At 40.7% G+C, this 27543-nt stretch overlaps 1 protein-coding gene across 2 annotated transcripts; it reads left to right on the top strand.

Annotated features, from left to right (window-relative positions):
* The first annotated feature begins 338 nt into the window (after positions 1-338).
* SPTSSB (serine palmitoyltransferase small subunit B) lies at positions 339-27493 on the top strand. Of its 2 annotated transcripts, XM_055308397.1 has the most exons (4): positions 340-767; positions 11246-11343; positions 20429-20553; positions 25939-27493. In XM_055308397.1, exon 4 carries the CDS (start codon positions 25971-25973, stop codon positions 26199-26201), a length of 231 nt encoding a protein of 76 aa, XP_055164372.1. In that variant the 5' UTR covers positions 340-767; positions 11246-11343; positions 20429-20553; positions 25939-25970; the 3' UTR covers positions 26202-27493. The 2 variants fall into 2 exon arrangements, with proteins under 2 accessions (XP_055164373.1, XP_055164372.1); XM_055308398.1 differs by lacking the exon at positions 20429-20553 and having other exon boundaries at positions 339-767.
* The last annotated feature ends 50 nt before the right edge of the window (positions 27494-27543 follow it).

Here is a 27543-nt window from a genome sequence, read left to right as displayed (position 1 = left end):
CCCCTCGCCCGAGTCCGCAGACGGACGGATGCGGGGCGCAGGCTCCCCCCGCCCGGCGGCGCAGGCTCCGGCTGCAGCCCCGAAGCCCCCGCCCGCGCCCCCCGCGCCCCGCGCGCCCCGCGCCGCCCGAGGACGCGCCCCCGAGCCGGAGCCGGGGCGCCCAGCCCGAGCGAGGGGGAGGACACCTCCCTCCCCTCCCCCCGTCCCCGCCGCGGCTCGGGGTTTTGCTGCAGCAGCCGGAGGTGACAGCGGCGCCGGAGCCTCCTCCGTGGCTCCCGGAGCCCCGGCGCCCCCGCCCCCCCGCCCCCCGGAAAGCGCCCCCTGCTGCGAGGCGGGTCCCCGCAGATGTGCTGAGGAGCTGCAGGAAAACCAAACCGAAGAGTGTTGAAGCCGCCGGGCTGCATTCCTCGGAGGACGAGCCCGGTCGCCCAGGACTGAGCGTGGCCGCGTGTGGGAAGTTGGGGCCGGAGAGCCGGGCCGGGAGGGGAGCGGTGCGGCCCGCAGAGGCGCGGGGAGCAGCCGCCGGGAGCAGCCGCCGGGAGCGGCGCGGCCGCACGCAAGTTTGCGTGGGAGTGTTCTCCTCGGGTCAATAATTAATCACCGGACGCGGCCCGGCAGAGTCGGAGTTTTGGCCCCAGTGCGGAGGGCGGGGCCGAACACCTAACTCCGAGGCTGCGGGCGCCCGGCGCAGTGGGAAGCTCGCGCCGCTGGGGAGGAGCCAAGCTCGGGTTCTCACCTAAGCCGCAGCGACGTCCGCCCGCCGGGAGGTAAGCATCTTCCAGAACCTGCGCTGGAAGCGGCTTTAGGAGGCTGCAATCCCTGTCTCCACCGGGGTGGGGGGGTGGATTAGTCCTCGCCTCAGTGCAGTTTATCAGCCTATTATTTGACTGCATTTTTAAGAATTGGATGGGTTTTTCCACTTGCCTTTGAGTGTCTGAGAAACTAAGGTTCCACTCAACAGAAGCCAAACTTTATTACCGCCACTTTCCCAGCCCAAAGGAGAGAGAATTACTCTGTGAATTACTTTCATTATTTGTCTTTTGTGTAGTTCAGCAACTATTCAGGGAAACGGCTTTGGGGAGGCGCTTGGTTTCATTCTTGGTTCATCCTAGTTGTAGGGCCTTATAGAATACTTTGTGCCCCCGAAGCGACTATTTGAGGCCATAGGACACACAAGTCAGCTGCCCCAAAAGCGAAGAATTTCCGACAAGGAGTTAAATATATTGTAACATTTTCTCGAGATTGTTAAGCAGTGTGTATTTTCCCAAAGATGCTTATGGGATCACTCATAAGTAACCAGACTTCTTAACCCCAGGAGAAAGGACTAGTTAACTTTGCCATGGGGGTGGGAGGTGGAATATGAGGAATGGGAAGAAGGAGGTTTTAGATATGAGCAGAAGTTCTAGGGCCGTTTCAACTAAAGTGACATTCAACTGGTTGGCAATTAACATATAAGAGTAGAGCCCGTGATTCAATAGAATTTGAAGGATTGTTAAATTAAAAAAAAAAAAGAAAGAAAGAATTGTTAAATGTGAATCTTGGCCCGAAGACTAAATTGATCAGGGAAATTGGGAAAGTTGTCTTTCTAAAAGATGTAGTGGGTGGGGTCGTTCCTTTGAATTAATTACAAAATATATGCTCATTTTTGCCTGTGAACCTTTTAGATTAATGCATAAAACTGATGAGGTTTTAATGACTTAATTTTCACATTTTAATTATTCCTGTGTTTTTAAAGACAGGCATGATTTTGATAACTTTCAATGGCTGTGATGGCTTCGTACATAGATTACTAGAGCAATAATAAGCTCTCATATGACATGCACTGTCACCCTCATTATTCAAATATTTCTAGTCAACCATTTAATAACAAATTAAGAATAGTTTGTCAAACCAAATGTGTGAGCATTCTAGAATTTGACTGGATATAAAGTTAAAAGTCAACAGACCTCAACTACAATCAGTTTTCTTAATCCACTGTTTATAAATTTGCAAAATTTACTTTTATAAAAATTGCATTTCATAATTATCTACTATGTCAGCATAAATTATTTTACCATTACGTATACAAAATGCAACATTTTCAAAAACAAAAAAGGGGGGGCGCCTGGGTGGCTCAGGTGGTTAAGCACCTGCCTTCGGCTCAGGTCATGATCCTGGGGAGTCTGCTTCTCTCTCTGCCCTCACCTGCTCATGCTCTCTCCCACATGCTCTCTCTCTCTCTCTCTCTCTCTCTCTCTCTCTCTCTAATAAATAAATAAATAAAATCGTTTTTAAAAAGATGCAACATTTTCATTAAAAATTATCCAAATAGAACTCAACTTCCAGAATAGTTGAATAAGGAGTTCCGTGAACCCACTCCGTAGCAAAACAACTGGTGAAAATTATAGATAAACAACTAGTTAGTCTCTGGAAATTGTCCTGACAAAATACAACAAATGAAGAAAACTTTACTCCAGACAGTGCTACAATTCAGTAGGAACAGCAGGAGTGTGAGGCATTTGAGCCACAACACACTTCTCTCTGCATACCCACCCCCCTCCAGCGAGGGGATAGTGCTCCACTCCCGGTGGGTGCAGCCAAGAGCACAGGGCTCCCTCTCAACTTAGAACCTAGCCTAGGGCCTATGGCATAACCCTGGAAAAAGCAGGCTACCATCATCTTATGTAGAAGCTCTCTTCTAATCAGGAGCAGGCAAGAGGTCTCAGGCTTTTCCTCCAACTATCCCCCATTCTTAAGGCATACGAAGAAAAATTCTACATCTAAAATATAAGCCATTCAAAAGTTAGCAAGGGAATCAAAGAGACATTTCTCCAAAGAAGACATACAAATGGTCAATCAACACATGAAAAAGTGCTTACTAAGGAAATGAAGATCAAAAGCATAAGATACCATTTCACACCAACCAAAATGGCATAATAAAAAGACAGATAATAACACTTGTTGGAAAAGAGGTAGAGAAATTGGGATCCTCATACATTGGTGGTGGGAATACAAAACTGTGAGTTGCTGTAGGAGATAGTTTGGTAGTTCCTCAAAGAGTTGAACATAGAGTTACCATATGACCGAGCCATCCCACTCCTAGCTGTACGTCCGAGAGAATGAGAACGGATGTCCATGTAAGAACTTGTATACAAATGTTCACAGCAGCATTACTCACAATAGCCAAAAAGTGAAAACAATCTAAGTGCTCATTGACTGATAAATGGAGAGATAAAATGTGATATGGAATGGCACAGTAGAATATTATTCAGCAATGAAAAGGAAAGAAGGACTGGTACTTGCTGCAGCATCGATGAACGTTGAAAACATGCCAAGTGGAAGAAGACCATATATTGTATGATTCCATGTTTGTAACACATCAAAAATAGGCAAACCTATAGGGACAGAAAGAAAGGATGGAGTTGTGTAGGGAAGGCGAGTGACTGTTAAGGGTAGAGGTGTCTTGTTGGGGTGATGTTTATATCACTGTGAGTAAACTAAAGACCATTGAATTGTGTACTTTAAATGGGTGGATTATATCTCAATAAAGCTGGTTCTTAAAAATAAATTAGCCAAGATATTAAAAGAAAAGACGGATTTAGAACTTGGAGTTCATGAATCCCCATACACCACCAGACCGATGGTTCACATGGAGCTTTTCCCCAAGGGCCACACTGAAATATATGAAATAATTAAGAGCGGCACAGGTGTCACACAGCTATGTGATTTGCTCGTGTTTACACGCCCACCCAGGCTTTCCTCTGTTGAGAAATGAATCAAATGTAGGGGCGTCTGGGTGGCTCAGTCAGTTGGGCGTCAGCCTCTTGATTTCAGCTCACGTCATGATCTCAGGATCCAGCCCCAAGTCCAGCTCATGCTGGGTGTGGAGCCTGCTTAAAATTCTCTCTCTCCCTCTCCCTCTACATGTGCACTTGCTCTCTCTCCCTCTCAAAAAAAAAAAAAAAAAAAAAGGAAAGAAGTCAAATGTCATTAATGTAGTCTTCTGGAGAACTGGCTTGTAAATGCCTTATTATCTTTTAGGACTCACCAATTTACTATGTTAATTTAAGCTCAGTGAGGCCAGCTGTTCCTTTGACTTCTAGATAACTCTAGTCCTTTATCAGTTCTTCAGGTCAGTTGTTGAAAGAGGCCACAATGAGTGAGAGAAGGAGGGTACCTAAATCTCACCCAAAAGTGAAATTTGTCTGCCACTCAGATGAGCCCAGTTTCACTTACACTACATCGGCCCCATATGTAGGAGTGTCAGGGGAAAGGAAGAGCTGGACTAGCCACTATGGTCCTCAGGGTACACTGATATGTCACGGCTGGAAAGCATCTCCTGTGATCATGACAGTCTCAAATACAGGAGAAGGTCTCCAATAATTAATATGCTCTTCTATTCATCCTTTGTGTTTTGAGTTCCCAAAAACTGCCAACCCTGTAGTAAGAACCATGGAATTGGATGATAGTGCTTTGTCTAGAAATAAGAATATGAGATTAGTGAGTCTCTGAGTTTAATGGGGCTGGTAAGCAGCACCTAAACTTGCTGCTAGAAATGGTCATGAGTGCACTGAGCCAAACCATACCCTTTGCTTTAGGGATTCAAGTAAGCCTGCCTGCATCAGGAAAACTCAGAATTTTCTCTGCTCATCAACACAGGCTTATCCTTCTATGTACATGTTTACAAGACCTTACCATGCTGACGAACATGGGTTCCAGGTGGCTTTTGACCAGCAAGACTTTTGTAAAGTTCTCACTGTCCTATTTTATCCAATTAGAAGATTTATACAAAATAATGTTTAGTGTCCAACCAGTTGATTATAAATTAAATACATGTAAAGAAAAGCTTGATCACAGTTATTATTTATTAATATTGCTTTGGTCAGGATTAATAATTCATTTATCCAAGAGATATTTATCGTGCAAGTATCCTGTGCCGGAACAACTCTAGGCCCTGAATGAGTGATAAAATAAGCTCCCTTGAGGAGCTTAAACTCTAGGGGGACATCGGCCATTTAAAGAATGATTGAAAAAAAATATTGTAATAAGTGAATTACAGTGTATGGTAGGAGATGAGAGCTCTAGAGAAAAATTAAGCAGGGAAGGGAATGAGGTACAGTTTTAAACTGTGGCATCAAGCGAGGAAGTAAAATTACGTAATTAGATAAAGTGAAGATGGTGCGCAAACCTGGCCATGTGTCTCTGAGCTAGACCATGAGGAGTACTGGCCCCTTGGGAGTCGTGGTTTCCTCTACCCCTCAGCAGTATTTTGCTACCTCGGATTTGCTGCTGTTTTGCTAAGGAAAATATTAGCCTTAACCCAGACACAAGGAAGAGATAGCTTGATACCTGCTCCAAAGAGCTATAACCCAAATGAAACACCACCTTATGACAACAAAAAGTCTTGTTGAGGGAAATCATTAGCCTGGAGTTTCAGTTTTCTTTTGCCCCTCTCTCTTGCTTTGCCCTGGATTCCTATAATCTGCCAGAGGACTGTGTGGTAAATAATTAAGAACTGCTTTCCCAAAGTTAACATCTTTTTGAAGAGTGAGAGAGTAGGGGGGAGAGGTTGAGAGGAAGAAGACTTTCCAGGTCATCTTGGAAAGGAGAAGGGAGAACAGAGCAAGGAATCCCACAGAGCACTCGAAAAAGGAGGGGGGAAGCAGAGTCTCCACTTTTCCTGGACCGTCCCAGAATCTCTGCGCAAGGCACCTGTTAAGAGACACCTGAAGACACATTGTTCTAGTAAAATGGCTTAAAAGGGAAAAGGGACTTGATTTTGTTTTTAAGATTTTATTTATTTATTTGACAGAGAGAGAGAGTGCGAGCACGAGAAGGGGGAGCAGCAGAGGGAGAGGGAGAAGCAGACTCCCCACTGAGCAGGGGGCCCCGATGCAGGGCTCGATCCCAGGACCCTGGATCATGACCTGAGCCGAAGGCAGGCGCTTAACGGATTGAGCCACCCAGGGACTCGGGGACTTGATGTTTTTTTTTTTTAAGTCAAAAAAGACCATTTATTTCACACTTAGAGGAGAAGCATTTAAGCATGTTCAAAGTGAAGTTAGAAATAAGTAAAAAAAAAAAATAATAAGTCAAAAACTCGCTGTTATAATGGGGTTACTATGGAGTATTAGAATTCTAATTCATTTATTCCACAGATATTAATTGAGCGCTCACTGTGTGCCAGGCACTGGGGGAACAGTGGAGAGGAAGGCCTTGCTTCAAAGACCTTCCTTTGTAGAGGTTACATTATATGCCTTTTGCTACAAAATAATTGAAGCACACAGTGATGAGGGTGAGAACTTCTTGACCTGCCTGTCCTGACACAGATGGGGTTAGAGACTCCTTCCATGCCCCAGAGTACCCTATGCTTCCCTGTCATAGCCCTTACCACACTGTGTGGGGATGCTAGCATAACTGTCCTTTCTCCTCCCTAGAAAGTGGCTAGAGGCCAGTGAACATGTCAGTCTTATTCGCAGTTTACATCTCTAGTACGTTGTTTTAAAAGATGTATTTATTTGAGTGTGTGAGTGTGTCTGTGTAGCACAGGGTGGGGTGGAGGGAAAAAATCTCAAGCAGACTCCATGCTCAGCATGGAGTCCCACACGGGGCTCGATCTCACGAGGTGGACGCTTAACTGACTGAGCCACCCAGGCGCTCCTCTCTATACATGTTGGATGAATATTTGGATGGATGGATGGATGGATGGATGGATGGATGGATGGATGGGTAGATTAATGATTTGTTAGGTTAAGATCAAAGCTCTTTGCATAGATAGGCAATCTGGCAGAGTGGTTAAGAGCTGTGTACCCTACATTAGTTGTGAGACTTTGGGTCAGCTTTTAAATTTCTCATGTCAGGGGCGCCTGGGTGGCTTCATTGGTGGAGCGTCCAGCTCTTGATTTTGGCTCAGATCATGATCGCAGGGTCCGGAGATCGAGCCCTGCCTTGGGCTCCACACTCAGTGGAGAGTCTACTTCTCTCCCTCCTACTCTGCCCTCCCCCTGCTCACATCGTCTCTCTCTCTCAAATCCTTAAAAAATAAAAATAAATAAATTTCCCAATGTCTCAGTTTCCTTATTTACAAAACAGTTATAGAAATAGTGCCTCCTGGGCAGCCCGGGTGGCTCAGCGGTTTAGCGTCGCCTTCAGCCCAGGGCCTGATCCTGGAGACCCGGGATCAAGTCCACATTGGGCTCCCTCCATGGAGCCTGCTTCTCCCTCTGCCTGTGTCTCTGCCTCTCTCTGTGTTTCTCATGAATAAATAAATACAATCTTAAAAAAAAAGAAATAGTGCCTCCACTATAGTGTTATTAAGTGAACTACATAAGGTAATACGTATAAAGCGGTTAGCAAAGTTCTGGGACGTAAGTCATTCGATGAGTACTCTATGCTATTATTGCCCATACAGAATGGCAGTTATCTGGGGGACAATTTGCTATTCAAACATTGCATCCCTGCCCTTTCAGCTGCATTATAAGATCAAAGGATGTCAATTAGGAATTCCTAGCTAACATTATCATTTTGAGTTCAAGATCTCAGAAAAGATTAAAAAGAGAATTTGGGAATTAATATAAGTAGGATATTGAGCAAGAAAATTAAACAGACTAGAAAAAGAAAGAAAGTTCAGGAGGGCATGTCCAAAGCAACTTTTCTGGAGCAGTAATAATCTCTTCTGTTGTCACACCCAGACCACCCCTTCAGAGAGCCAAAGTACCATAACATCCCTCTTCTGGAACATGCTCGTGCCTCATAGAATGTCATGCCCCTTAGGTATTAATAAATGTTCACTGATGCAAAAGAAAGAAAAGTGAAAAAGAATTTATTTGAAGTTGAGTCTTATCCAAACCTAAGGGTGTTATAGTATCCTTTTCATTTCTCTTGCAAATTGAATAATCTTTTTGTGAGAGACCTTTGGTCAGAATTATCATAGCACCTCCTCACAGGTAGTTCCTTATTACCTTCTGAATGAGACCAGATGCCTACCTGTGACCAACCTATGGAAACCCAGCATCTTCCCTGCTTTTCTCTACTTCTGGCAGAGAGAATTCACATGGTCTCTTTCCCAAACTGGAGGAGTCTCATGGTTTTCATCTTCTCCTAAAAAGAGTAAGCTGTTTCTCCTTTACTAACTTATCGACTGGGAAGTAATTTTTAAGCAATATTAGCTTAGAATCACTAATGGGAAAAAAAAAAAAAACAGGCCTAGAAAGAAGACATAACTGACTCCAGTTCTTCAGTTACCAACTCTTTATTCCTAGAGGCTGCAGATACTTTCTCTACTCCACAAGGGAGATCTTGGTCCTTAAATTTTTTATAAGATGTTTCATTGCCTAAAATTTTAAACAAAATTTTAAAAAAATCAATCGAGCTGGCCTAGTTCTGGTTTTGATCAGGTTATAATTTAGGACAAAGGAGTTGTTGCACAGGTTTCCTCCATTTAGGAGAAAACAAATATTTGAGGCAAACACAAAAGAGGTGATATGGTACCCCTGTGACCTTTGGAGTGAATTCTTTCTCCTAGACTCATGGAAGTCACCATTTTACCCACTTACATCATATGTCTCTGAAGGATTCAATAGAGTCACCTGAAAGGAATCTCTTTGGAGAAGAAATAAAATGCATGTAGAAAATAAAAGGAACAAATAATAGTTGTGACAAAAGTTACTCTGAGCCCTTAGTAAGACCAGGCACGGTTAAGAATCCTTTACCAATGTGCTGTGTCATCTTCACAGCAACACAGAAATAATCATCACTGTGTTACTGACAACATAACTGATGTTCCCAGATGTTAAACAAGATCCTGAATATCACAGAGTAGCCAACTCCAGCTTGCCAATTTCAAAAATCACACTTTTATTACAACCAAAAAAAAAATTTAATGAAGCAAATCATTCTCCAGTGGGATATTGAATTCTGTTGTGGAAATGGGATCTCAGATTTGATGAAATCTTAGTAATTTCTTCTTAAAACCTTCCTGCTGACTGATAGCAACTCTGAGAAGGTGTGGTCCAGTCTCTGCTTGAACAGTTTCTCTAATGGAAATTTCACTACTTCAACCAGGCAATCATTTTCCCTTTATATAGCTCTTATTATTTAAAGTTTTTCCTGAGATTTGCCTCTGGAAACAATAAAACAATTCCAACCCTTCACTTGCGTGACTGCCTGTAACACCACTTAAAAACTTTCAGATCTTTTAAGACCTCCAAGGTACATTTCTCGCCTCAAATCTTCTCTTAACATTGCCCTTGAAAACCTTCCAGACTTTTCTCCATCTAGCTTCCTTTGGATATACTTAACCTATTGGAGAAACTGCTTTAACAGCTGGAAGAAGGATGCTAATCAAAGCCAAGGGCTATAGCCCCCTTCTGTCGTCTGTGGTACAGTCTTCCTATAAATATATAAGAATACTGGCACTGTGGTCTGAATGTATTCTCCCAAGACCATGTTGAATCTGAACCCCCAAAGTGATGGTATTAGGAGGTGGGGGGCCTTCAGGAGGTACATGGTTGATGAGGATGGAGCCTCTTCATGAATGGGATTAGTGTTCTAGAGGGGCTCCAGAGAGATCTCTTGCCCCTTCCACCATGTGAGGACACAGTAGAACATGCTGGCTATTAACCAGGAAGAGGGCCTTCACCAGAATGATAGTGATGCTGGCATCTTGGTCTTGGACTTCTTACTCTCCAAAACTATAAGAAATAAATTACTATTATTTATAAGTTACCCAGTTTGTAGTATTCTGTTACAACAGCCCAAGTTGACTGAGACAATTAGATCACTTATTTATTTGTCCAACATTTCCCAACAGAAATGGCTCATAATGAACTTGAAGTCAAATTAAGTTCTTTAGTCTTTTTTTTTTTTTTTTTTTTTTTACTAGAACTGATCATAGGCCACATTTTCCCCCATCTGACCCTTGGACAATTAACTTTTTGAATTGAAGAGCAAGGCTTCAATTTAGATAAAACTTCAATTTAGGTAAAACCCTTAAAGTTTTACCATACCTGGAACCCTGTAATCTGCTAAGTCTCTTATAACTCCACCCTATAACTTGGGCTTACCTACAAATGTGATCATGCATAATTTCTATGACTTAATTCAGATGGACAAAAATGCTACGGTGGTCAGGACAGAATGCAGGCCTGTGAGCCTCACCACTAAAGACCCACTCCCCAACTTTACGATGCTTTACCAATAATGAAGCACTTTTGCAATCATTTCACTTGAATTCTTACAAGTACCCTGTAAATCAGATACTATTGTCATTCTATATGTGAGTACACAAATTCAGAAAGACTATCTGACTTGCCTAATGTGACACAGCTAATAAATGACAAAATAGGAAAAAGCCTTAGGACTTCTGTTTCCAGTGCCTTTTCAAAAACAGATTTTTCATTTTTTTCCCCCACCTTCCTACCTTGTTAGAAGTGAAAACCCTTCTCTCTGTAGCTTTCCAGCTGTTCTCTCTAAATCTCAGGTCGAATTTGTAGGTTTTCAGGATGGTTTGAAAGTAATCTAGGTAAGTTGGTGGGGACAGGTGAGTTGAGAACCCCTACTCCTCTGCCATCTTGCCCTGCCCCCCCTCCAATTTTTCATATTTTTTAAAGATTTTATTTATTTATTCATGAGAGACACACACAGAGAGAGGCAGAGACACAAGCTGAGGGAGAAGCAGGCTCCCCATGAGGAGCCTGTCGTGGGACTCGATCCCAGGACCCTGGGATTACGACCTGAGCCAAAGGCAGATGTCGCTCAACCACAGAGCCATTCAGAGGTCCCCAAAACAGATTTTTAAATACAATAATTAGCGTAATATCTTTTTCCCTTTTCTCCCCTGCCATGGATATCAACAAAGACTAATTAAAATCAAAGAAATTTTTCTACAAACAAAATCTCACTTAAAACCCACTCTATAAAACAGATTAAAAGCTGGCTGTTCTAATAGAAATGAGGTGCAAGACTCTCAGCCTCCATCTCTGTCCCACTTGAGGCCTCCCCTCAACCCTCCTGTAGATGGTAACTGGCACCTCATAGTCTTCCACGTACATTCAGAAGTCACTAGCCAATGGCATGTTTTCAAACTGTACCCTTCTCGGAAAACAATTCTAAAAATATGACTAACTTGTCATACCTTGTTTTCACAATATATTCTAGAATTTTGTGGGAGATACCCATTTAAGAGTTTTAATAATCTTTTACATGGAACAGATTTGTTTTAAAGTTTGAAGGCAACTTTGGGTTAATTCAAATCTTTATTTCACAGATGAAGAAACAGCAACCCAGAGAAGAGAAGTAACGCACCACAGGATCATTCCACAGAGGCACAAGGATAAGAACCCAGATCTGGACTCTCCTTGGCAGGTACATTCTTCTGATTATATCATAGAATCTCACTTTTAGAAATCTGACCCTTTTGATGGCAAGATGACATCTTTAACAACACGGAGCTTCTGGGTCTCACTTAAGCAACCAACAAACATTATACCCTTGATATTATAGCGGCATTTAAGATGATATGAAGGAATAAAATGTGGCAATTACTTGAACCAGCGGTTCTTAGCTTACAGACATCACAGGCTCCTTTGAAGTGTGTGCAGAAAAATGTTTATGCACAATTTGCAAGCATCTCAAGGGGTTTATAGATGCACCCTACTACCAAGTGCTTGGCCTCCAGGTTAAGAAGCTCTGGCCAAGCCCAGTACAAGTGCCAGGGTCAGGACTGCATAGTGCCAGCTCCTTTCTTATTTATGGGTCAGCTGGTTACAGGCCACTTCTGTTTCAGCATCCTTCATCTTTTATTTAAATGGAGCAGCATCTTATCCTAGAAGACCTTTGATACAAGAGAACACTAAATGTTTTAATAAGCATTTAATTAACCAGATGGGACATACTGAGAAATATGATAAAATGAAAACAGTTCTCTTTCAAAAATGTTAGCAGTGAAAGTGAGGTTGATCCGTGCTTTCAAAAGGACATTCATTTTCTTTCTGTTTCTTTTATTTTGAAGAAAGTAAGAAAAAGGACATAAAATGAAAAAACCCTAGAATACCACTAATTGCCTGACCACTTTGATGAACTCTGTGGTAAATGGTAAAAGGAATAGGAGTGGGGACAAAAAGAAACAGACTTATCTTCCAAATTGATTGTTTCTTAATCCTTCTCTTTGTCACAATGTCTTAAGAGATTCATGGTTCTGAAATGGTTGGCAAAAATGTCTTCACTTCAGAATAGTTTGGGAAGCTCCGATATTACATTGAAGTTACTGATAATGAGGCCTGAATTTTACGGATTCAAAAACATGCATTGGATACTTAGCGTTTGTACAGCAGCGTCATGGGAGGCAAGTATGGCAGTGATAGAAAGATCACCTGGAGTGAGAATCCTGGCGCTGAGTCCCCGTGTTGTTTCGTCTTTGGCTTTTGCCAATGGGCGAGGTACAAAAAGTTAATGAACTTCAGTTTTCTCATCTTTAAAATGAAGTGATATTTTTTATCTCCTTTATGACAGCCACAGCAGAATTGAATAAACATACTAAAGAAGAATATCTCTAAAAGGGCCTCTAATTGAATAACCAATAAAGTTCAGATGCCTTGTCTTAAAGATGAGCTCATTCTGAAAAAAAAAATGAGCTCATTCTGTTAACCTATACCTGGTATTCATAGCTCAGGCTACGATTAGTAGTATTAATAGAGTGTGCAGCGTGTAGTCACGTAGTGTGTAAAACAATGTGTAGTAACCATAACAGTTAATATCATTTAGCTCTTCCTATGTATTATTGCAAATACCTTACACATCTTAATCTTTCCAGAAATCTTATGAATGAAGTTCTGTTATGATGCCTAATTCCCATTTGAGGAAACTGAGTCAGGTGGTTGAGTAACTTAGCCAGGGCCAAACCCAGACCTGATCCAGGGCCAGAGCTCATCACTACTCAGCACACACACCACCTCTTGGGAAGATTCTCACCCAGCTCCCCATGTGCTTAATGTTATTTCTGTTGCCTGAAGAGACTTCTACATTATAAAATTCTAGTGTTTTTAGAGATCTGAATTTGTTTTCTAGGGCTGGTATAACAAAGCGCTACAACATTGGTGGCTTAGAACAAGAGAAATGTATGCTCTGATAGCTCTGGAGGCTGGAAGTCTGAAATTGACGTTAGCAGGACCACGCTCCCTCCAAAGTCTTTAGGAGAAACTTTTCTTCTGCACCTCCCTTGCCGGGATTCATAACTTAATTATAGCTACAAAGACTTTTCCCACATAAGGTCAAATTCACAAGTTCCAAGATGTGGACATATCTCTTTGGGATCCACCATTCACCCTATTACGATATCTTTTTTTTTAAGATTTTGTTTATTTATTCATGAGAGATAGATAGATAGATAGATAGATAGATAGATAGAGAGAGAGAGAGAGAGAGAGAGAGGCAGAGACACAGGCAGGGAGAGAAGCAGGCTCCATGCAGGGCGCCTGACATGGGACTCCATCCTAGGTCTCCAGGATCATACCCTGGGCTGAAGGTGGTCCTAAACCGCAGAGCCACCCAGGCTGCCCCCTATTACGATATCTTAATTGAAAAACACTATGTCTTGGGAGATTCCCTCTGGTATTCTTTTTCTTTTTTTTTTTAATTTTATTAATTTGCTTATGAGGGACACAGAGAGCTAGGCAGAGGGAGAAGCAGGTGCCCTGAAGGGAGCCTGATGCGGGACTGAATCCTGGGATCACTCCCTGAGCCTAAGACAGATGCTCAACCACTGAGCCACCCAGGTGCCCCTCCCTCTGGTATTCTTGACCAACAAACCCACATTTATTCAAAGATGGAAAAGAACATTTTATCTCACCCAATTTAGGCCTATAGTTAAATTGGTTATAAAATCTGCTGGCTGATTAAGAAATGACAAATACCCACCATTTGCTTCAACATGGATGGAACTGGAGGGTATTATGCTGAGTGAAGTAAGTCAATCGGAAAAGGACAAACATTAAATGGTCTCATTCATTTGGGGAATATAAAAATTAGTGAAAGGGAATAAGGGGAAAGAAGAGAAAATGAGTGAAAATATCAGTGAGGGTGACAAAACATGAGAGACACCTAACTCTGGGAAATGAACAAGGGGTGGTAGAAAGGGAGATGGGTGCGGGGTTGGGGTGACTGGGTGATGGGCACTGAGGGGGGCACTTGGCAGGATGAGCACTGGGTGTTATGCTATATGTTGGCAAATTGAACTCCAATAAAAAAAATAAAAATAAATTAATTAATTAAGTAAATTAAATCTGCTGGCTGAAAATATTTTTCTTAATATACCCAGTTGCCACTAGACTTCTCACATTTACCTGGAACTCAACAAAGTTCTTAGGAAACAAACAAGTGCTACCCACTTAAAAGAATGCCTGGAGCTCAGCACTTGTCCACTTTTCACTCGAATCATGCAAGGTAGCCATGAACTTGGGAGCAGGTGAAAGAGAATGAAGCCGGCAATACTATATCTACACTGTTCTTGCCAGGAAAACGAGAAATCCACTTGGCTAAATTGTCAATGAGACTTTTTTCTTTTAGTCTATCATTTAAGTAACTCAATTTTAAGTACAAGATCATAAGATTTAGAGTAATTTAATTGCCCAAAAGCAGCAGCATGTTTTGACATATCTCTGTTAACACCTGCCTTTCTTTTTCCCCTTCTTCCTTTGCCCCATCTATTCCCTTCCCCAGAAACTAGCTGACCTAGAATGCCAACCAACCCAGTAGGGAAAATGCCCCCTGATCTGTGGGTTAGCAGAGAAAACACCTCAACAATGCTCTATCTCCATGACCCTTGGAGTCAGCCTAGATTTCTACTCATTTGCCTAAAAGCAGTAATAACTGAGATACAGAGCAGTTCAGTTGAGGGCAGTGAAAAAGCAAAGACTATATTGCTACTGTCACAAAAATCATGCCTATAGGAGTTCAGTGTTACTAGTCACCAAAATAAGAAAAACACTGAACTCATCATCAGAAGCATTCCAAACAGTGTAATAAGAAGTAAACAATAAACCAGAAGAATGAGAAAGAGGAGGAAGAAGGATAGAAAAATAAAAACAAAAACAAAAGTTTTATAAGCAAATATTCAACATTATCAAAAAAATAAATTTGCAAATAAAACCACTGTTAGTACATACTGTTGGATATGTCAGTTGACCAGCTGCCTATCAAACAGATTTCCATCGACAGGATTCTAGAAGCAGGTGCTCAGCAGGTATGATTGTGACAAGTCGGTGTTGGCAGTAACTCACCTTTTTTGGCATCAAATTGTTCTTGGAAAGAAGTTTTCTGTTTCTAAAGACACATCAAATATACTGATGATAGAGATGAGATAAAGGCTTAATTTTTCATGGTCAGACTTGCAGCTCCTAAGAGAACTGAGTCCTTAGAAAGAAACAGTAAGCACATAGTTCTTTTACCAAATCGTGGGTTTGAGGGCCACGAGCTGGGGAAGAAAAGACAAAGGCAGGACTGTTAGGATGTGCACGGAACACAGTTGCCTAGAAAGGGCTTTGTAATGACAGTAGAAAACTTTTGGCCAATTTAACTGCTTTTCCACTCTTACTTCTCGTTAAGTGCTCTGGATACTGGGGTTTTAGAAGCCCCATATTTCACATCCTTGAATAAGCATATCATGGAATTTACAATTCCCACAAGTACTGTATTCTATATACTGAATTTCACTGAAGCCAAGAATACACAGTAACATGTCATCCCTCCTCTCAGAAGGCTCTTTATAGTTTGGCAGTCTCCGATTTTCCTACTATATGCTAAAAGTCAAGACGAAGGGAACTCCAGTGGGATCTCAGAATTATTATTTGAAGATCTTTAGGGTTATTCATTTACTCAGCTTTGGATGGTACATCTATGTGATTTTGCTCAGCTAGTCATGGAGAATCTTAACAACTGTTAATGCCAAAAATATGTATTGTTCAGACTTTTTTTTTTAAGATATTACTTATGGATTTGAGAGAGAGAGCGCAAGCATAAATGCGGGGGAGGGCCAAGGGAGAGGGAGAAGCAGACTCTCCACTGAGCAGGGAGCCTGACACAGGGCTGGATCTCAGGACCCCGGGATCATGACCTGAGCCAAAGGCAGATGTTTAACTGACTGAGCCACCCAGGTGCCCCTGTTCAGATTATTTATAATGTTTAGAGGCATTCATTGACATTTAAAATTTTTTAATTGTGGTAAGATAAACTGGATGTAACATAAAAATTTGCTATCTTAACCATTTTTAAATGTACAGTTCAGCAGTGTCAGGTATATTCACATTGCTGTGCAACCAGTTTCTGGAATGTTTTCATCATGCAAAACTAAAACTCCATACCCATTGAACAACTCCCAACTTGCCCCTTCTTCTAGCTCCTGGTAAGACCACCTTTCTACTTTTTTCTCTAGGAGTTTGATGACTCTAGATATCTCCTGTAAGTGAAGTCATACAGCATTTGTCTTTTTGTGACTGGCCTATTTCATTTGCCATAATGTCCTCAGGTTTCATCCACGTTGTAGCAGGTGCCAGAACTTCCTTCCTTTTCAGGGATGAATAGCATTCCTTTATGGGTATAAACTACACTTTATTCCACCATTCATTCATCTGCCAGTGGACATCTGAGTTCCTTCCACCTTTTGGCTCCTGTGAATGATGCTGGGTTAACATGTGTGTACATTCTCTGATTTTTAAAAAAATTATTTGTAATGACTTTAAGGCCACGGTTAGTGCTGCAACTCTGTTTACATTTTTACCTCTAAACGTAGCTTGGCAGACCCTGGGAATAGTATCTTCAGAAGGAAAAGACTACCCAGAAGCTATACTCTTTCCTTCATTGTAGGATAATAGGGTTTTTTTCTTTAATAATAGTAATGAAGAGGTTCATCCTAAGAAATGACATTCTAGTTAAAGCTTGGCTCAGAAGCCCTACTCTCTACTCCAGTTTTGGCAGAAATAAACAGGGGTACTTGTTCTTTTTCTGTAGGAGTAAATGAAAGACACCAGGAACGACACAAATATATCATCCCACTTGTTGCAAATTTCTCTTCCTATTCATAAACCTATTCAACATTAATGTACTTACTGCTTTTTTTTGTTTCAAAATATTTATCTTCTTTTTGATGACACAACATAGAGACTGATCCAATGTGAACTTAGTATTTCTTAAACTATTATGAAATTTTCTTTTAAAGTCAAGTTCCAAATTTTCTTTCCCAGACAGAAGTCCTTAATTCATAAACCCCTCTGGAATCTGTCAGAAAATCCCAAACAACAACAGTTCCTTTGAAATTACAGTTATTGAACACATGCCAGGTTGCCCAGTGGTCTTAGTTGATGATGGGACTAGAAATACACGGTCTCTATTGTTCAGCTTTCGTTAGTGTCGATGAAAATTGGAGACAATTTAAGGTTGGTTCAGATAGTCACAAAAACACTGCTCTTGCCTCTAATTCAAACCAATACTGTACCCACAACAACCTGGTTAAAGTCTTGGTGAGACTTTTTCCTTTTAGTATTATTTATTTCAGGAACTCACCTCAAGTAAAAGATTAGAAAACTTAGAGTAACCTAATTGCCCAAAGCAGTAATATGCTTTGATTTAACAATGGTTTGTTTCTTCCTCTCCAGGGAACCTAGAATTGTTGAAATCTGTCACTTGTGGTCTGATTTCTGATATCAACCCTGGTATCAGCATGAGGAATTGGTTGCCAAAGGATGGCTGGAGAGGATTCTAAGCTGGAAAGGAAATACATAGGAAAATGTTAAGCAAGCATGAAACTTTCTGTGAGGCACAGAAAACATTGGCATCATCCACGGAAAACTTAGAGCTGGATATCTGGAAGATATCTGGAAAGTGGGAGGCCAATAAACTGCTATTATGCCTGATTCTTACATAGACACAATATGAGATTTTGCCACTGATCATAGGAACTTTGTATCTCTTGTGAATCAAATTGTGTTCACATAAAGCAGCAGCTTGCAATTAGGTCCCCAAGACAAGAACTATTACATAAAGTTGTGCAGGGCACAGCCCACACAATGGTATGTGGTAGCCCTGCCTAAGACTCATTTGAAAATGTGCTTAGAGACTGCAGTGCCTTTCAGGTAGTGGTTTGTGGTCATCGCTATATACATGTGTTGTTTTATTTTTTCAAGAGTATTACCAGGCGATTCAACTAGCAAACACAAATAAGGGTTGAGGTTTTTTGGTTTCTTTTTCTATAAAATATACATAGCATTGCTTCACAAAGGCTCTTTGGCTCTGTAACTTAGGAAAATCTTACAGATAGTTTAAAGTTGTACCAATCCACAAGATACAACAACGTTACTATGACCATGACTATGACTTCTAAAGAGCTCAAACCTATCCCTACATTCCCCACCACATCACCGAGACAGGCTTAGAGGCAATTAAGAATTATTTTCATTTTATACAGACAGGCTGTGACCCAGAAAATTTTGGAACTTGTTTAAGGACATGAAGTAAAAATGAATGAATGAATGTGTGAATAGAAAAGAGTAAAGCTATAATAGAATTCAGGTCTCCAGATGTTCCCATCCTGAGATTTTTTCTCTATTAGAACAATTTTTTCTACCTGCTAATCTTATATTATTACTCACCTAGAGTAAGCGCTTGTAAAAGCCATTTTAATGGGCTTTAAAATCACTTCACAAGTGGTTTTTTTTTTTTTTTATTCCCCACAGAGTCCATGAACTTTTAACAGTATGAGAAGAAGAAAAAAAAGCATTGGTTGCATTGAAAAAAATTTAGTACCAACCTCTTTCCTTCCTATAAAAAGACAGATTGTACTGAATTTGCAAAAAACAATCTGCCTAAAACTCATTGCCTGAAAGCAGACAATGAGAATTCATAAGTACCTTTTATGTACCCCACATTGTGCTGTGGAAATATTATATAAGTACAGGTGTGGTTGTGGTCCCTGTCCTCATGCCATTTACAATTCAGTCAGCTGGCCAGCCAGCCAACCAGCTCACCAGCCAGCATACAAGTATCCCACATTCCAGGCACTGGGGGAAAGAGATGACTGGACGTATCCCCAGTCCCCAAAGACCTCATAGTCTACTACAGAAACAGACTGTACATGGCTAATTATAAGTGCTGAAACGTTGCTCCAATTATGACACATAAAAGAAAGCAACATATTTTCCTCAGGAAGGGTAGTTTCCTGAGAATATTTCATAGAGGAGAGGATATAGAAGGTAGGTCTCAAAAGTAAACAGGATTTTATCCAGAAGAGAAAGGGCACAAGAACATTTCTAAGAAAAGAAAGAAAAGAAAAAGAAAAGAAAAAAGATGAACAAAAGCATGGGAGCTTAAGAGTGAATGGAATTCAGCAGGAGAGTTCAGAGATGCTTCTAGAGAAGTAGAAAAATCATACCGTGAAGGGCCTTACAGGAATATTCCATATCATAGGAAATGGAGAGCCACTGAAGGGTTTCAAGCAGAAAAATTAATCTGTGATTTTAGAAAGGTAATTCCAGCATCAGAATGGAAGATTGTAAGGTGAATAGGGATACGTTGGTAGGCTACTTCATTAGTCCAAGCAAGACATGGAGAGAATCCACAGCATTGCCCAATAAAATTTGCTGCAGTGAAATCTTCTATATCCATGCTGTCCAATATGGTAATCGTGAGCTACATGTGGCTACTGAGCACTAAATATTTAAGCTGCCCCACGTGACTAGTGGCTGCCATAGTGGATAGTGTAGAGGCATCTTAGAGAAGCTGGCACTTGAGTTAAGCCCTAAAGGAGGGTGTTTCCAACTGCAGGTTGCAATTGCTGTAGCTCACGATTGGGATATTTTTTAACGACCTAAGAGAATAGCATAGAATGCAGTAGAATTAAATCAAATCAAATAGAACTTTTTCGTTCTATTTGAGTAGCATGCACCGTAGAGTAATGCTGTGAGGGATATTTCTTGCAGTTATAGAGCTGTGTGTGTGAGTGTGTGTGTGTGTGTGTGTGTGTGTGTGTGTACTCTGGATCACAATGTAAAATGTGCTTTTCCTCTCTAGTCTGTTTAAAAATGTTTGAAAGCCATTCCTTTATGAAAGGGTATTATTTAACTGTGTTCAGAGTTATTAGCAAGACATCCCCAGAAGAGCAGAGTTTTGTTCACTGGAGTTTAGAATAGGACTAACTCTGGATTTTCAAGACTTCCCTAATTACTATTTTGCCTTCAAAAAATTAATAGCCTTTATTGTTTGGAACAGCTTTAGGCTTACAGAAAAATTGAGAGGATAGTACAGAGTTTCCACATGCCCTGCACCCAGTTTCCCCTATGAAGATCTTACTTTAGTATGACACGTGTCACAATTAATGAACCAGTGCTGATATGCTATTGAGTAAAGGCAATACTTGACTCCTATTTCCTTAGCTTTCACCTAATAGCCTTCTTTTCTGTTCCAGGATTCCATCCAGGATAACACATTACATCTAGTTGTCATGTTTCCATAGGCTCCTTTGAGCTGTGGCGGTTTTTCACACTTTGCTTGCTTCTGATGACCTTGAGAGTTTCAAGGAGTACTGATCAGGTATTTTGCAGGATGCTACTCTGTTGGAATTTTGTCTGATGTTTTTTCTCACGATTACTCTGAGGCTGGGGGTCATTTGGGGGAAGACCACAGAGGTAAAGTGCCATCTTCATGCCATGATACCATGGATAGATACCATCAACATCATTTATCACTATTGATCTTGGCCTTGGCCCACTGGCTGAGGTAGTGCTAATCAGTCTTCTCCACAGTCAATTTACTTTTGTAACCCCTTTGTCAAATAGTACCCTTTGGGAGGAAATCACTCTGCTCCTTTTAAAAATGAATTACTTAATTAAAGGGAAGCTTAAACCTGAGTAAATCATATTGAGTTCTTTCCAAAGAAAGCTGCTTCCGAGTACAGACACAGTCTCTTTTTAGATACAGCATCTATCTCTGCAGCAGGCAGGACACTTTTTTCACATCTCAGATTTTTCAGGTTCCAAATATGAAGCGCTCTCTCTCTCTCTCTCTCTCTCACACACACACACACACACACACACACACACACACACACACAAAAGCTGAGTGATTGACGCAAAGTTCCAAAATAAGTAGGGAAGGAATTAACCCAAAATCAATTTCAGATCCTACTGACTTTTCTCCTCAGCCCCAGATTCTGACGTTTTAGAAATAAATTTAACCTAAAATGTGTTAGGATTTTTATTCCCCCCACGAGAGAAGATTCATTTTTAGCTAATGTTTAGAAAGGGAGATCCCACACTGAGAAAATCTGGTAATTTGGAGTACCTTCTTTAGGTGGAAGAGGGCTGCAGGATCAGGCCTCTGCAATATCTGCAAGGTCAATTCCAGCCTGCCAAAACCACCTGCTGCTTCCCCTCCTTGCAGTTGCCTAACCCTCGCCACTCCGGTTCCGTGGACAGAAAACAACAACACAGGACTTCCTGAGCAAGCCCGGCCTCTCCTTTCGTTCCTTCCCTGCACGTTTCCCGTACAATGCTCTCATTTCATGACTCATACACGTGGGTTCATGGGAACACGTGGGGTTTTCTTATTGCTCTATTTATTCTTTCTTGTCCATACAGGCCAGAACAAAGCCCTGCCCCTGAGTAATGTGGGTCATAAGTCCCAGGTCCTCTCCATTCATTCTGGGAGAAGAGGTGTAACTTCATCTCCTTCCTCACTGTGCACAAATCTAGTGAGAGGAAAAAATCATCACCTGTTGATAAAAGGGCGGTGACATTTAGAAATAGAGGGCTGGGTGGCTCAGTGGTTGGGCGTCGGCCTTTGGCCCAAGTCGTGATCCTGGGGTCCTGGGATTGAGTCCTGCATCAGGGTCCCTGCAGGGAGCCTGCTTCTCCCTCTGCCTATGTCTCTGCCTCTCTCTGTATGTCTCTCATGAATCCATAAATAAAATATTTTTAAAAAAGAAATAAAAATTAGTCACTTACTCCTTCATCAATTATAAGATAATTTTTTTTAGGGGACTCCCAAGCCCTTACTGTTTTCCACCACCCTAATGTCCCATTCATTTACTGGTTCCTTTAGGATTCAGTCTCTTCCTGTGGTTCCCAGGACTCTAATGATCCTTTTTCCTCTTCCACCCCTAAACTGGGTAAAACTCTGCTTTACCAAGTTGGGTGAAGACATTTTTCAGAATTTCTTTAACAATAATAGTAGAAGAGTTTATTATTTTGACATCTTAGCATGGTTTTACCCATTAGTACGTCGCTAATAAGAACCTTAATTTTTGCCGGTTCCCAGAAACATTTATAATAAATAGGTATCCAGATTCTCACTTGGTCAGAGGAGCATCTGAGCTGTGGGAATTCAGGAGTCTTGAGTAAGGGAAGAGTAGATTCTGGGGAAACAGAGGGTAGGGCTGGGCTCTTTCAGATATCCTACACACCTGATTCCACTGTCCTTGCTCAACTTTAAGTCTTCTAAGATCACAGAGACCTTCACTGGAATTTTCAAGCATCTAATGTCAATTCTCAAGATACAGGGTGTTCCCTGCTTGGTCTAGTCACTTCAATTCAGTTGGACAGACCAAGTTCAATGTCAACCAATTTAATATCAATTTGACGTCAGCCGCATAGACTTGGTCCTTTGCTTTAAAATGAGTGATTTGGTCCAGGGGATCTCTACAGTCCATCCAGTCATTAACATTCTAAATTTCACTTTAGCCACCTAATACGTGTGGTAAATATTACCTCTAATGTATATCGGTGGAATGTACTCAGCTGAATTATAATCCTCAGGGGCAATGATGACTGTTTCTGTCACCATGGCATCTCCAGTTCCTAGTGCAAATACCAGCATGACAATCATTATTTTCAGTAGATAAAAGGGAAGGAGGGAGGGAAGGAGACTAGGCTTTCTCCAATTAGATTCTATCTTCCTATCTATGTGCTTCCTCCCTATGCAAATCCTTTGAACTGATCCTTTACTTGCATTTCTGCTAATCCTTCCAGCAACCTTAAAACAGTAGGGATTATCATCTCCATTTTACAGGTGAGGAAATTGAGGCCCAGAACAATTAAGTAACTGGGCCAACATCATACAGCCAGTATGTTGAGGAGTCAGGACTTGAACCAACATTTATCTTTATTCCCAAACCCATACTCTGCATTATGCAAAGCACTTTCCAAACTATAAGTGATTCTCTGAAAATATAAATTGTTTTGCTATTAGTATTAGAGAAACTCTGTTAAATCAAATCCATTAGGCACCTTAGCATGTGGTCCCACACTGGCCCTCATGTTTTTAAAACAATGGCCCAGAGAAAGCCTTTCCTTGGGCTTCACAATCCATTCCTCCAGGTAACACTTCGACCCTTTGCTTCACCCCCTACTTCTTACCTGGAGTTTCAATTGCTTCATGTTCCATGGGGGCTCCTGGCCCTCCCATTCACCCAGTGGTGTACCCATCACTCAGCTTCAGCGGTCATCCTATCTGCTGAAGCAATCCCACCCCCGAAAGCACAGCCTCCTTAAAGATGTAGGAAAGTTTTAAAAATCATCAAGCTTAGAGGGAAATTTTTTTAAAGGCAACAGACTACTGCCTCCCTCATTTCCAAATATGGAAATCATCTTACAAAAGCAAGTAACTGAGAACAAGGAGATTTGTTGTGTGCTTGAGTAAAGTTACCATTTCAAGTCCTTTGTTTAGCTTTGCCAAGATAGGGCATTAGGTCTTTAAGGAAGTGGGCAGACTAATTCCACATTTCATTGTGAGAAATGAAGACTTTAAGATGTTTGCTGTCATCCAGGTCTAAGTTACCTGTGGGTAATTCATTTCATGGCATTTCTGCCATCCTATCTCCTCAAATTCAGCCTTTTCTCCTACTTTCCTCCTTAGGATCTTCCTGCATCCTTTCCCCAGGTGTTGCTCATTCCTGATCCCTCATCCACTGTGTGTTTGTTACTTGGCCCAGTGTGCTGCCTATAAGAGCACCTCCTGTCGACAATGCCATTTTGGGGACAGATTCCTTCTGAAGCCATTGCTGTTCAGAAGAAATCACACAGTAGTACTCCAAATGCATTTGTTAATGAATGAGTGAATTCTTCTACCCACATTACTCATCTTAAAGAGTGTTTTTTGTGTTTTTTTCTTTTTTTTAATCTTGGATGTAGTCCCAAAGGAAATTTTAAAATGGGCTCAAAAGGAAGTAGAAATATATTACCTAAGCAAATCTAGAACCTAAATATAGTATTATTCTAACAATAGACTGCAGCAGATGGTTTACCAATAATAACCAACTCTCTCTCACCTTTTCTTTTTTTTTAATGTTTTATAAAATTTTATCCCATTTTATTCTGCAAAAATGCACGTAGATTCTAGAACATACTATAATTCTATTTTCTTTTTTTTTCAACTGCATCAGTAATTTTTTTAAACTATAGTTGACATATAATGTTATATTAGCTTCAGGTGTACAATGCAGTAATTCAACACACTCACCGGCGCTCAGAAGTGTAGTCACCATACAAAGTTATTAGTTATTATTGACTATATTTTTTATACTGTAGTTTTCATCCCTGTGACTAATTTATATAGTTACCTTGCTACCTAAGAAACAGTAAATAAACCATATTTAAAAGCGCTTGTCATCAATAAGGGAAAAAAGAATCAAAGTGAGGGGAGAAATCAATGCCTTTTATTGACTGTTGGACTTCAGGAGACTGATGTGAGATGTGACAGTACCAGCACTTTTACGAGTCCGAGCTGGCTACTGAGAGTGCTGGGAAGTGACACCAGGGGCCGGGAAAATTGGCAAGGAAAAAAAAACTTTTAAAACTCTTGATTCTTTAACTTGTTAGCAGTATCCAACCGAAGTCTTACCAAGTATCCACTGGCTGGTATAATGCATGTTGGTGTGCTTCAGATCTGTTGTCTGTTTGATTGATTGCTTTTTACAGTTGAAAACAGTGACCATTGACCATCTCATGGTTTCTGTGGCTCAGGAATCTGGGCACTCCCATGATTGGACAGACCAAGTGTGCTTCTTTCTCCACTAGCAAAAAGTGCAGTGATACATACACAATATTTCTGCCCAGAGAAGCTCATTAGAGACTCAGCACCAGGGTTTTTATCGGCGCTGGTTCTGTGGACACTCTTTGCCTGACAATTGCCAAAATTTCAGACTTCCAGAATAAAGTAGGTGTTCACCATAAATTACGGTGTTTGCAGTTTAGGCATAGTGAATCATCCTTAACCATCAGGGAATAGAGAGAACATTCCAAAAGCCAAGTTCCCAGATGCCAGCCAAGGGCCAAAAACTTGCAAGCAGACCTTTCTAAAAATAGCAGCCTCAGGCTTGCTATATCAACTCTTTTCTGTACACCGTTCTTTAAATCTTTCAGAGTACATGTTGTAGGAAATAGAACATTCACACTCCTCACTCTTTGTATACATGGCTAAGGAAAATGTGGTTAGCCTTCATTTTTAGATATTTTCACTAGACTATTACTAGCAATTATCATTTTTAGATAAATGTTACTATTATTTCTTTTTAAGATTTTATTTATTTATTCATGAGAGGCAGAGAGAGAGGCAGAGACACAGGCAGAGGGAGAAGCAGGCTCCTGCTTCTTAGGAGTAAGCAGAAGAAGCACAATGCAGGACTTGATCCTAGGACCCCAGGGTCATGACCTGAGCCAAAGGCAGATGCTCAAGCACTGAGCCACCCAGGTGCCCCAAATATTACTGTTATTAATAATATGGTTGCCCTTAATCCTAGTAGTAATTCTTATTCATAGTGACACTGTTATGAATTCCTATGATTAATATACTGTGAATTATTTCTACGTAGGAATCCTAAAAGTGATCCATCCAATGATCATTAACATTCTGAGATCATGAAAATCTAAGGAGATTCTGTGTTCAGCTCCTTATTTTATTTTTCTTCTACTCTGTTAACAGGACAGACTTATTGCAGCTTGAAGGAGCCAACCATGGATTTCAAGCGTGTGAAGGACTATTTCTCCTGGCTCTACTATCAATACCAAATCATCAGCTGCTGTGCTGTGTTGGAGCCCTGGGAACAATCCATGTTCAATACCATCTTACTAACTATTTTCGCTATGGTGGTATACACCGCCTATGTTTTTATCCCAATCCACATTCGTCTGGCTTGGGAATTTTTCTCCAAAATGTGTGGCTATCACAGTACAATTTCTAATTGATCTTGTTTGCATTCTGTGACTCGGCATTGCCTATGTATATGTTGCTTATGACTTACAATTTACGTGAATACTGATCTGAAAAGCTCTCTTCTCTATGCACTCTTATATCTTGCCTGAAACGTGGGATAGAGGTCTCTTTAGGTTCTTTTGTACATGCTACATTGTGCATCAGTCCATACATACAAACACTTTACCTCACATACCAACCATATTCTCTCAACTTAGACTTTAGATTTTGTTTTTAATCAAGAAACTTCATATAAAATTTTTCTGGAAGGTAGGCTTATAAGAGACCTACCAGAATCATATTTAAAATGTTCCCTTGATACTTATTCTGTACTAAAGGGTATATTTTTTAAGAGAAATTGTTCATAAGCTCCTGTCAAAAGTATCCTATCCTTGTTTACAACATATAAAAAGATGTGAATAAATTATATGGGCCCCCTAAAGTCTTATTTTCTAGTAAAGTGCTGATACCTAAAATTCTTTTACTTCAAGTGCAAAAGAATAGGCTGGAGGCAATTATCTCTTTTCAGACATGGTTCATGAATTATTTCAAATGCCTCTAGAAGTCTGGCTTTATAACAGTTTAAAATCAACAATGTTGATTTTAGATAACCCAGTAAGTATTATAATACAAAAAATATTAAGTGTAAGGAACAAAAAATATAATCAAAGTAAATTCAGATATTGTGACTTGCAATGCTGCCTTGCCTTGCATGATGCTGGGGGGTGGAGGGAAGAGAAAAGAAATTGCTTTCTTTCTGTGGTTTCACTCAGTGGAGCTGGGGGGGGGGAGCACGTATTAGGCTACAGGAAGAAAAGCTAATAAATAGGCTGGAAGTAATACTCTACCAGCAGGAACTCGACAGCTCCAGTTAAACGCTTTGATATAGTGGCTCCTTTGCAGAGCAAAAACAAGATTTATTAAATTTCCTTCAAAGTGTTTATCTTAAAACAAATACAAGTTTTTAATTGTACTGCTGAATCAAATGTGAATGCCAAAGACCAAACCTTACAGTTTGTCTTCCCTTTCAATAAGTATTAAGGTTCATAATTCTAGAAGGTAAAATGTAAATAGTTTTTGGATAATATTTGCACCCATGTTTGTGTTATGGGGAAAAAAATTTCCAAGGAAAGCTAGAGAGAAAGATGTTTGGCATGCCAAATTAACATGCATGTTTCTTAACACAACAAACGTGTTTTGAAGACAAACCAGATCTGAACGTGTACTTGTTGATTTTTGCAAAATAAAATTAGGTTTAATTTTGTAAATAAAATATTCACCTCTAGATTTGGTTTTTCATACTGCACTAAATATCTAGGTGCTTACATCCACATC

The sequence above is a fragment of the Nyctereutes procyonoides genome, unplaced genomic scaffold (genome assembly GCF_905146905.1).
Source record: "Nyctereutes procyonoides isolate TBG_1078 unplaced genomic scaffold, NYPRO_anot_genome, whole genome shotgun sequence".
In the NCBI taxonomy this organism is placed as follows: Eukaryota; Metazoa; Chordata; class Mammalia; order Carnivora; family Canidae; genus Nyctereutes; species Nyctereutes procyonoides.
Note: the sequence above shows the minus strand (reverse complement) of the source record. Positions and strands in the feature narration are given on the sequence as shown.

Bases quoted from the DNA above. Each gene is read 5' to 3' on its own strand.
- SPTSSB (XM_055308398.1), top strand. From the start codon at position 25,971: ATGGATTTCAAGCGTGTGAAGGACTATTTCTCCTGGCTCTACTATCAA.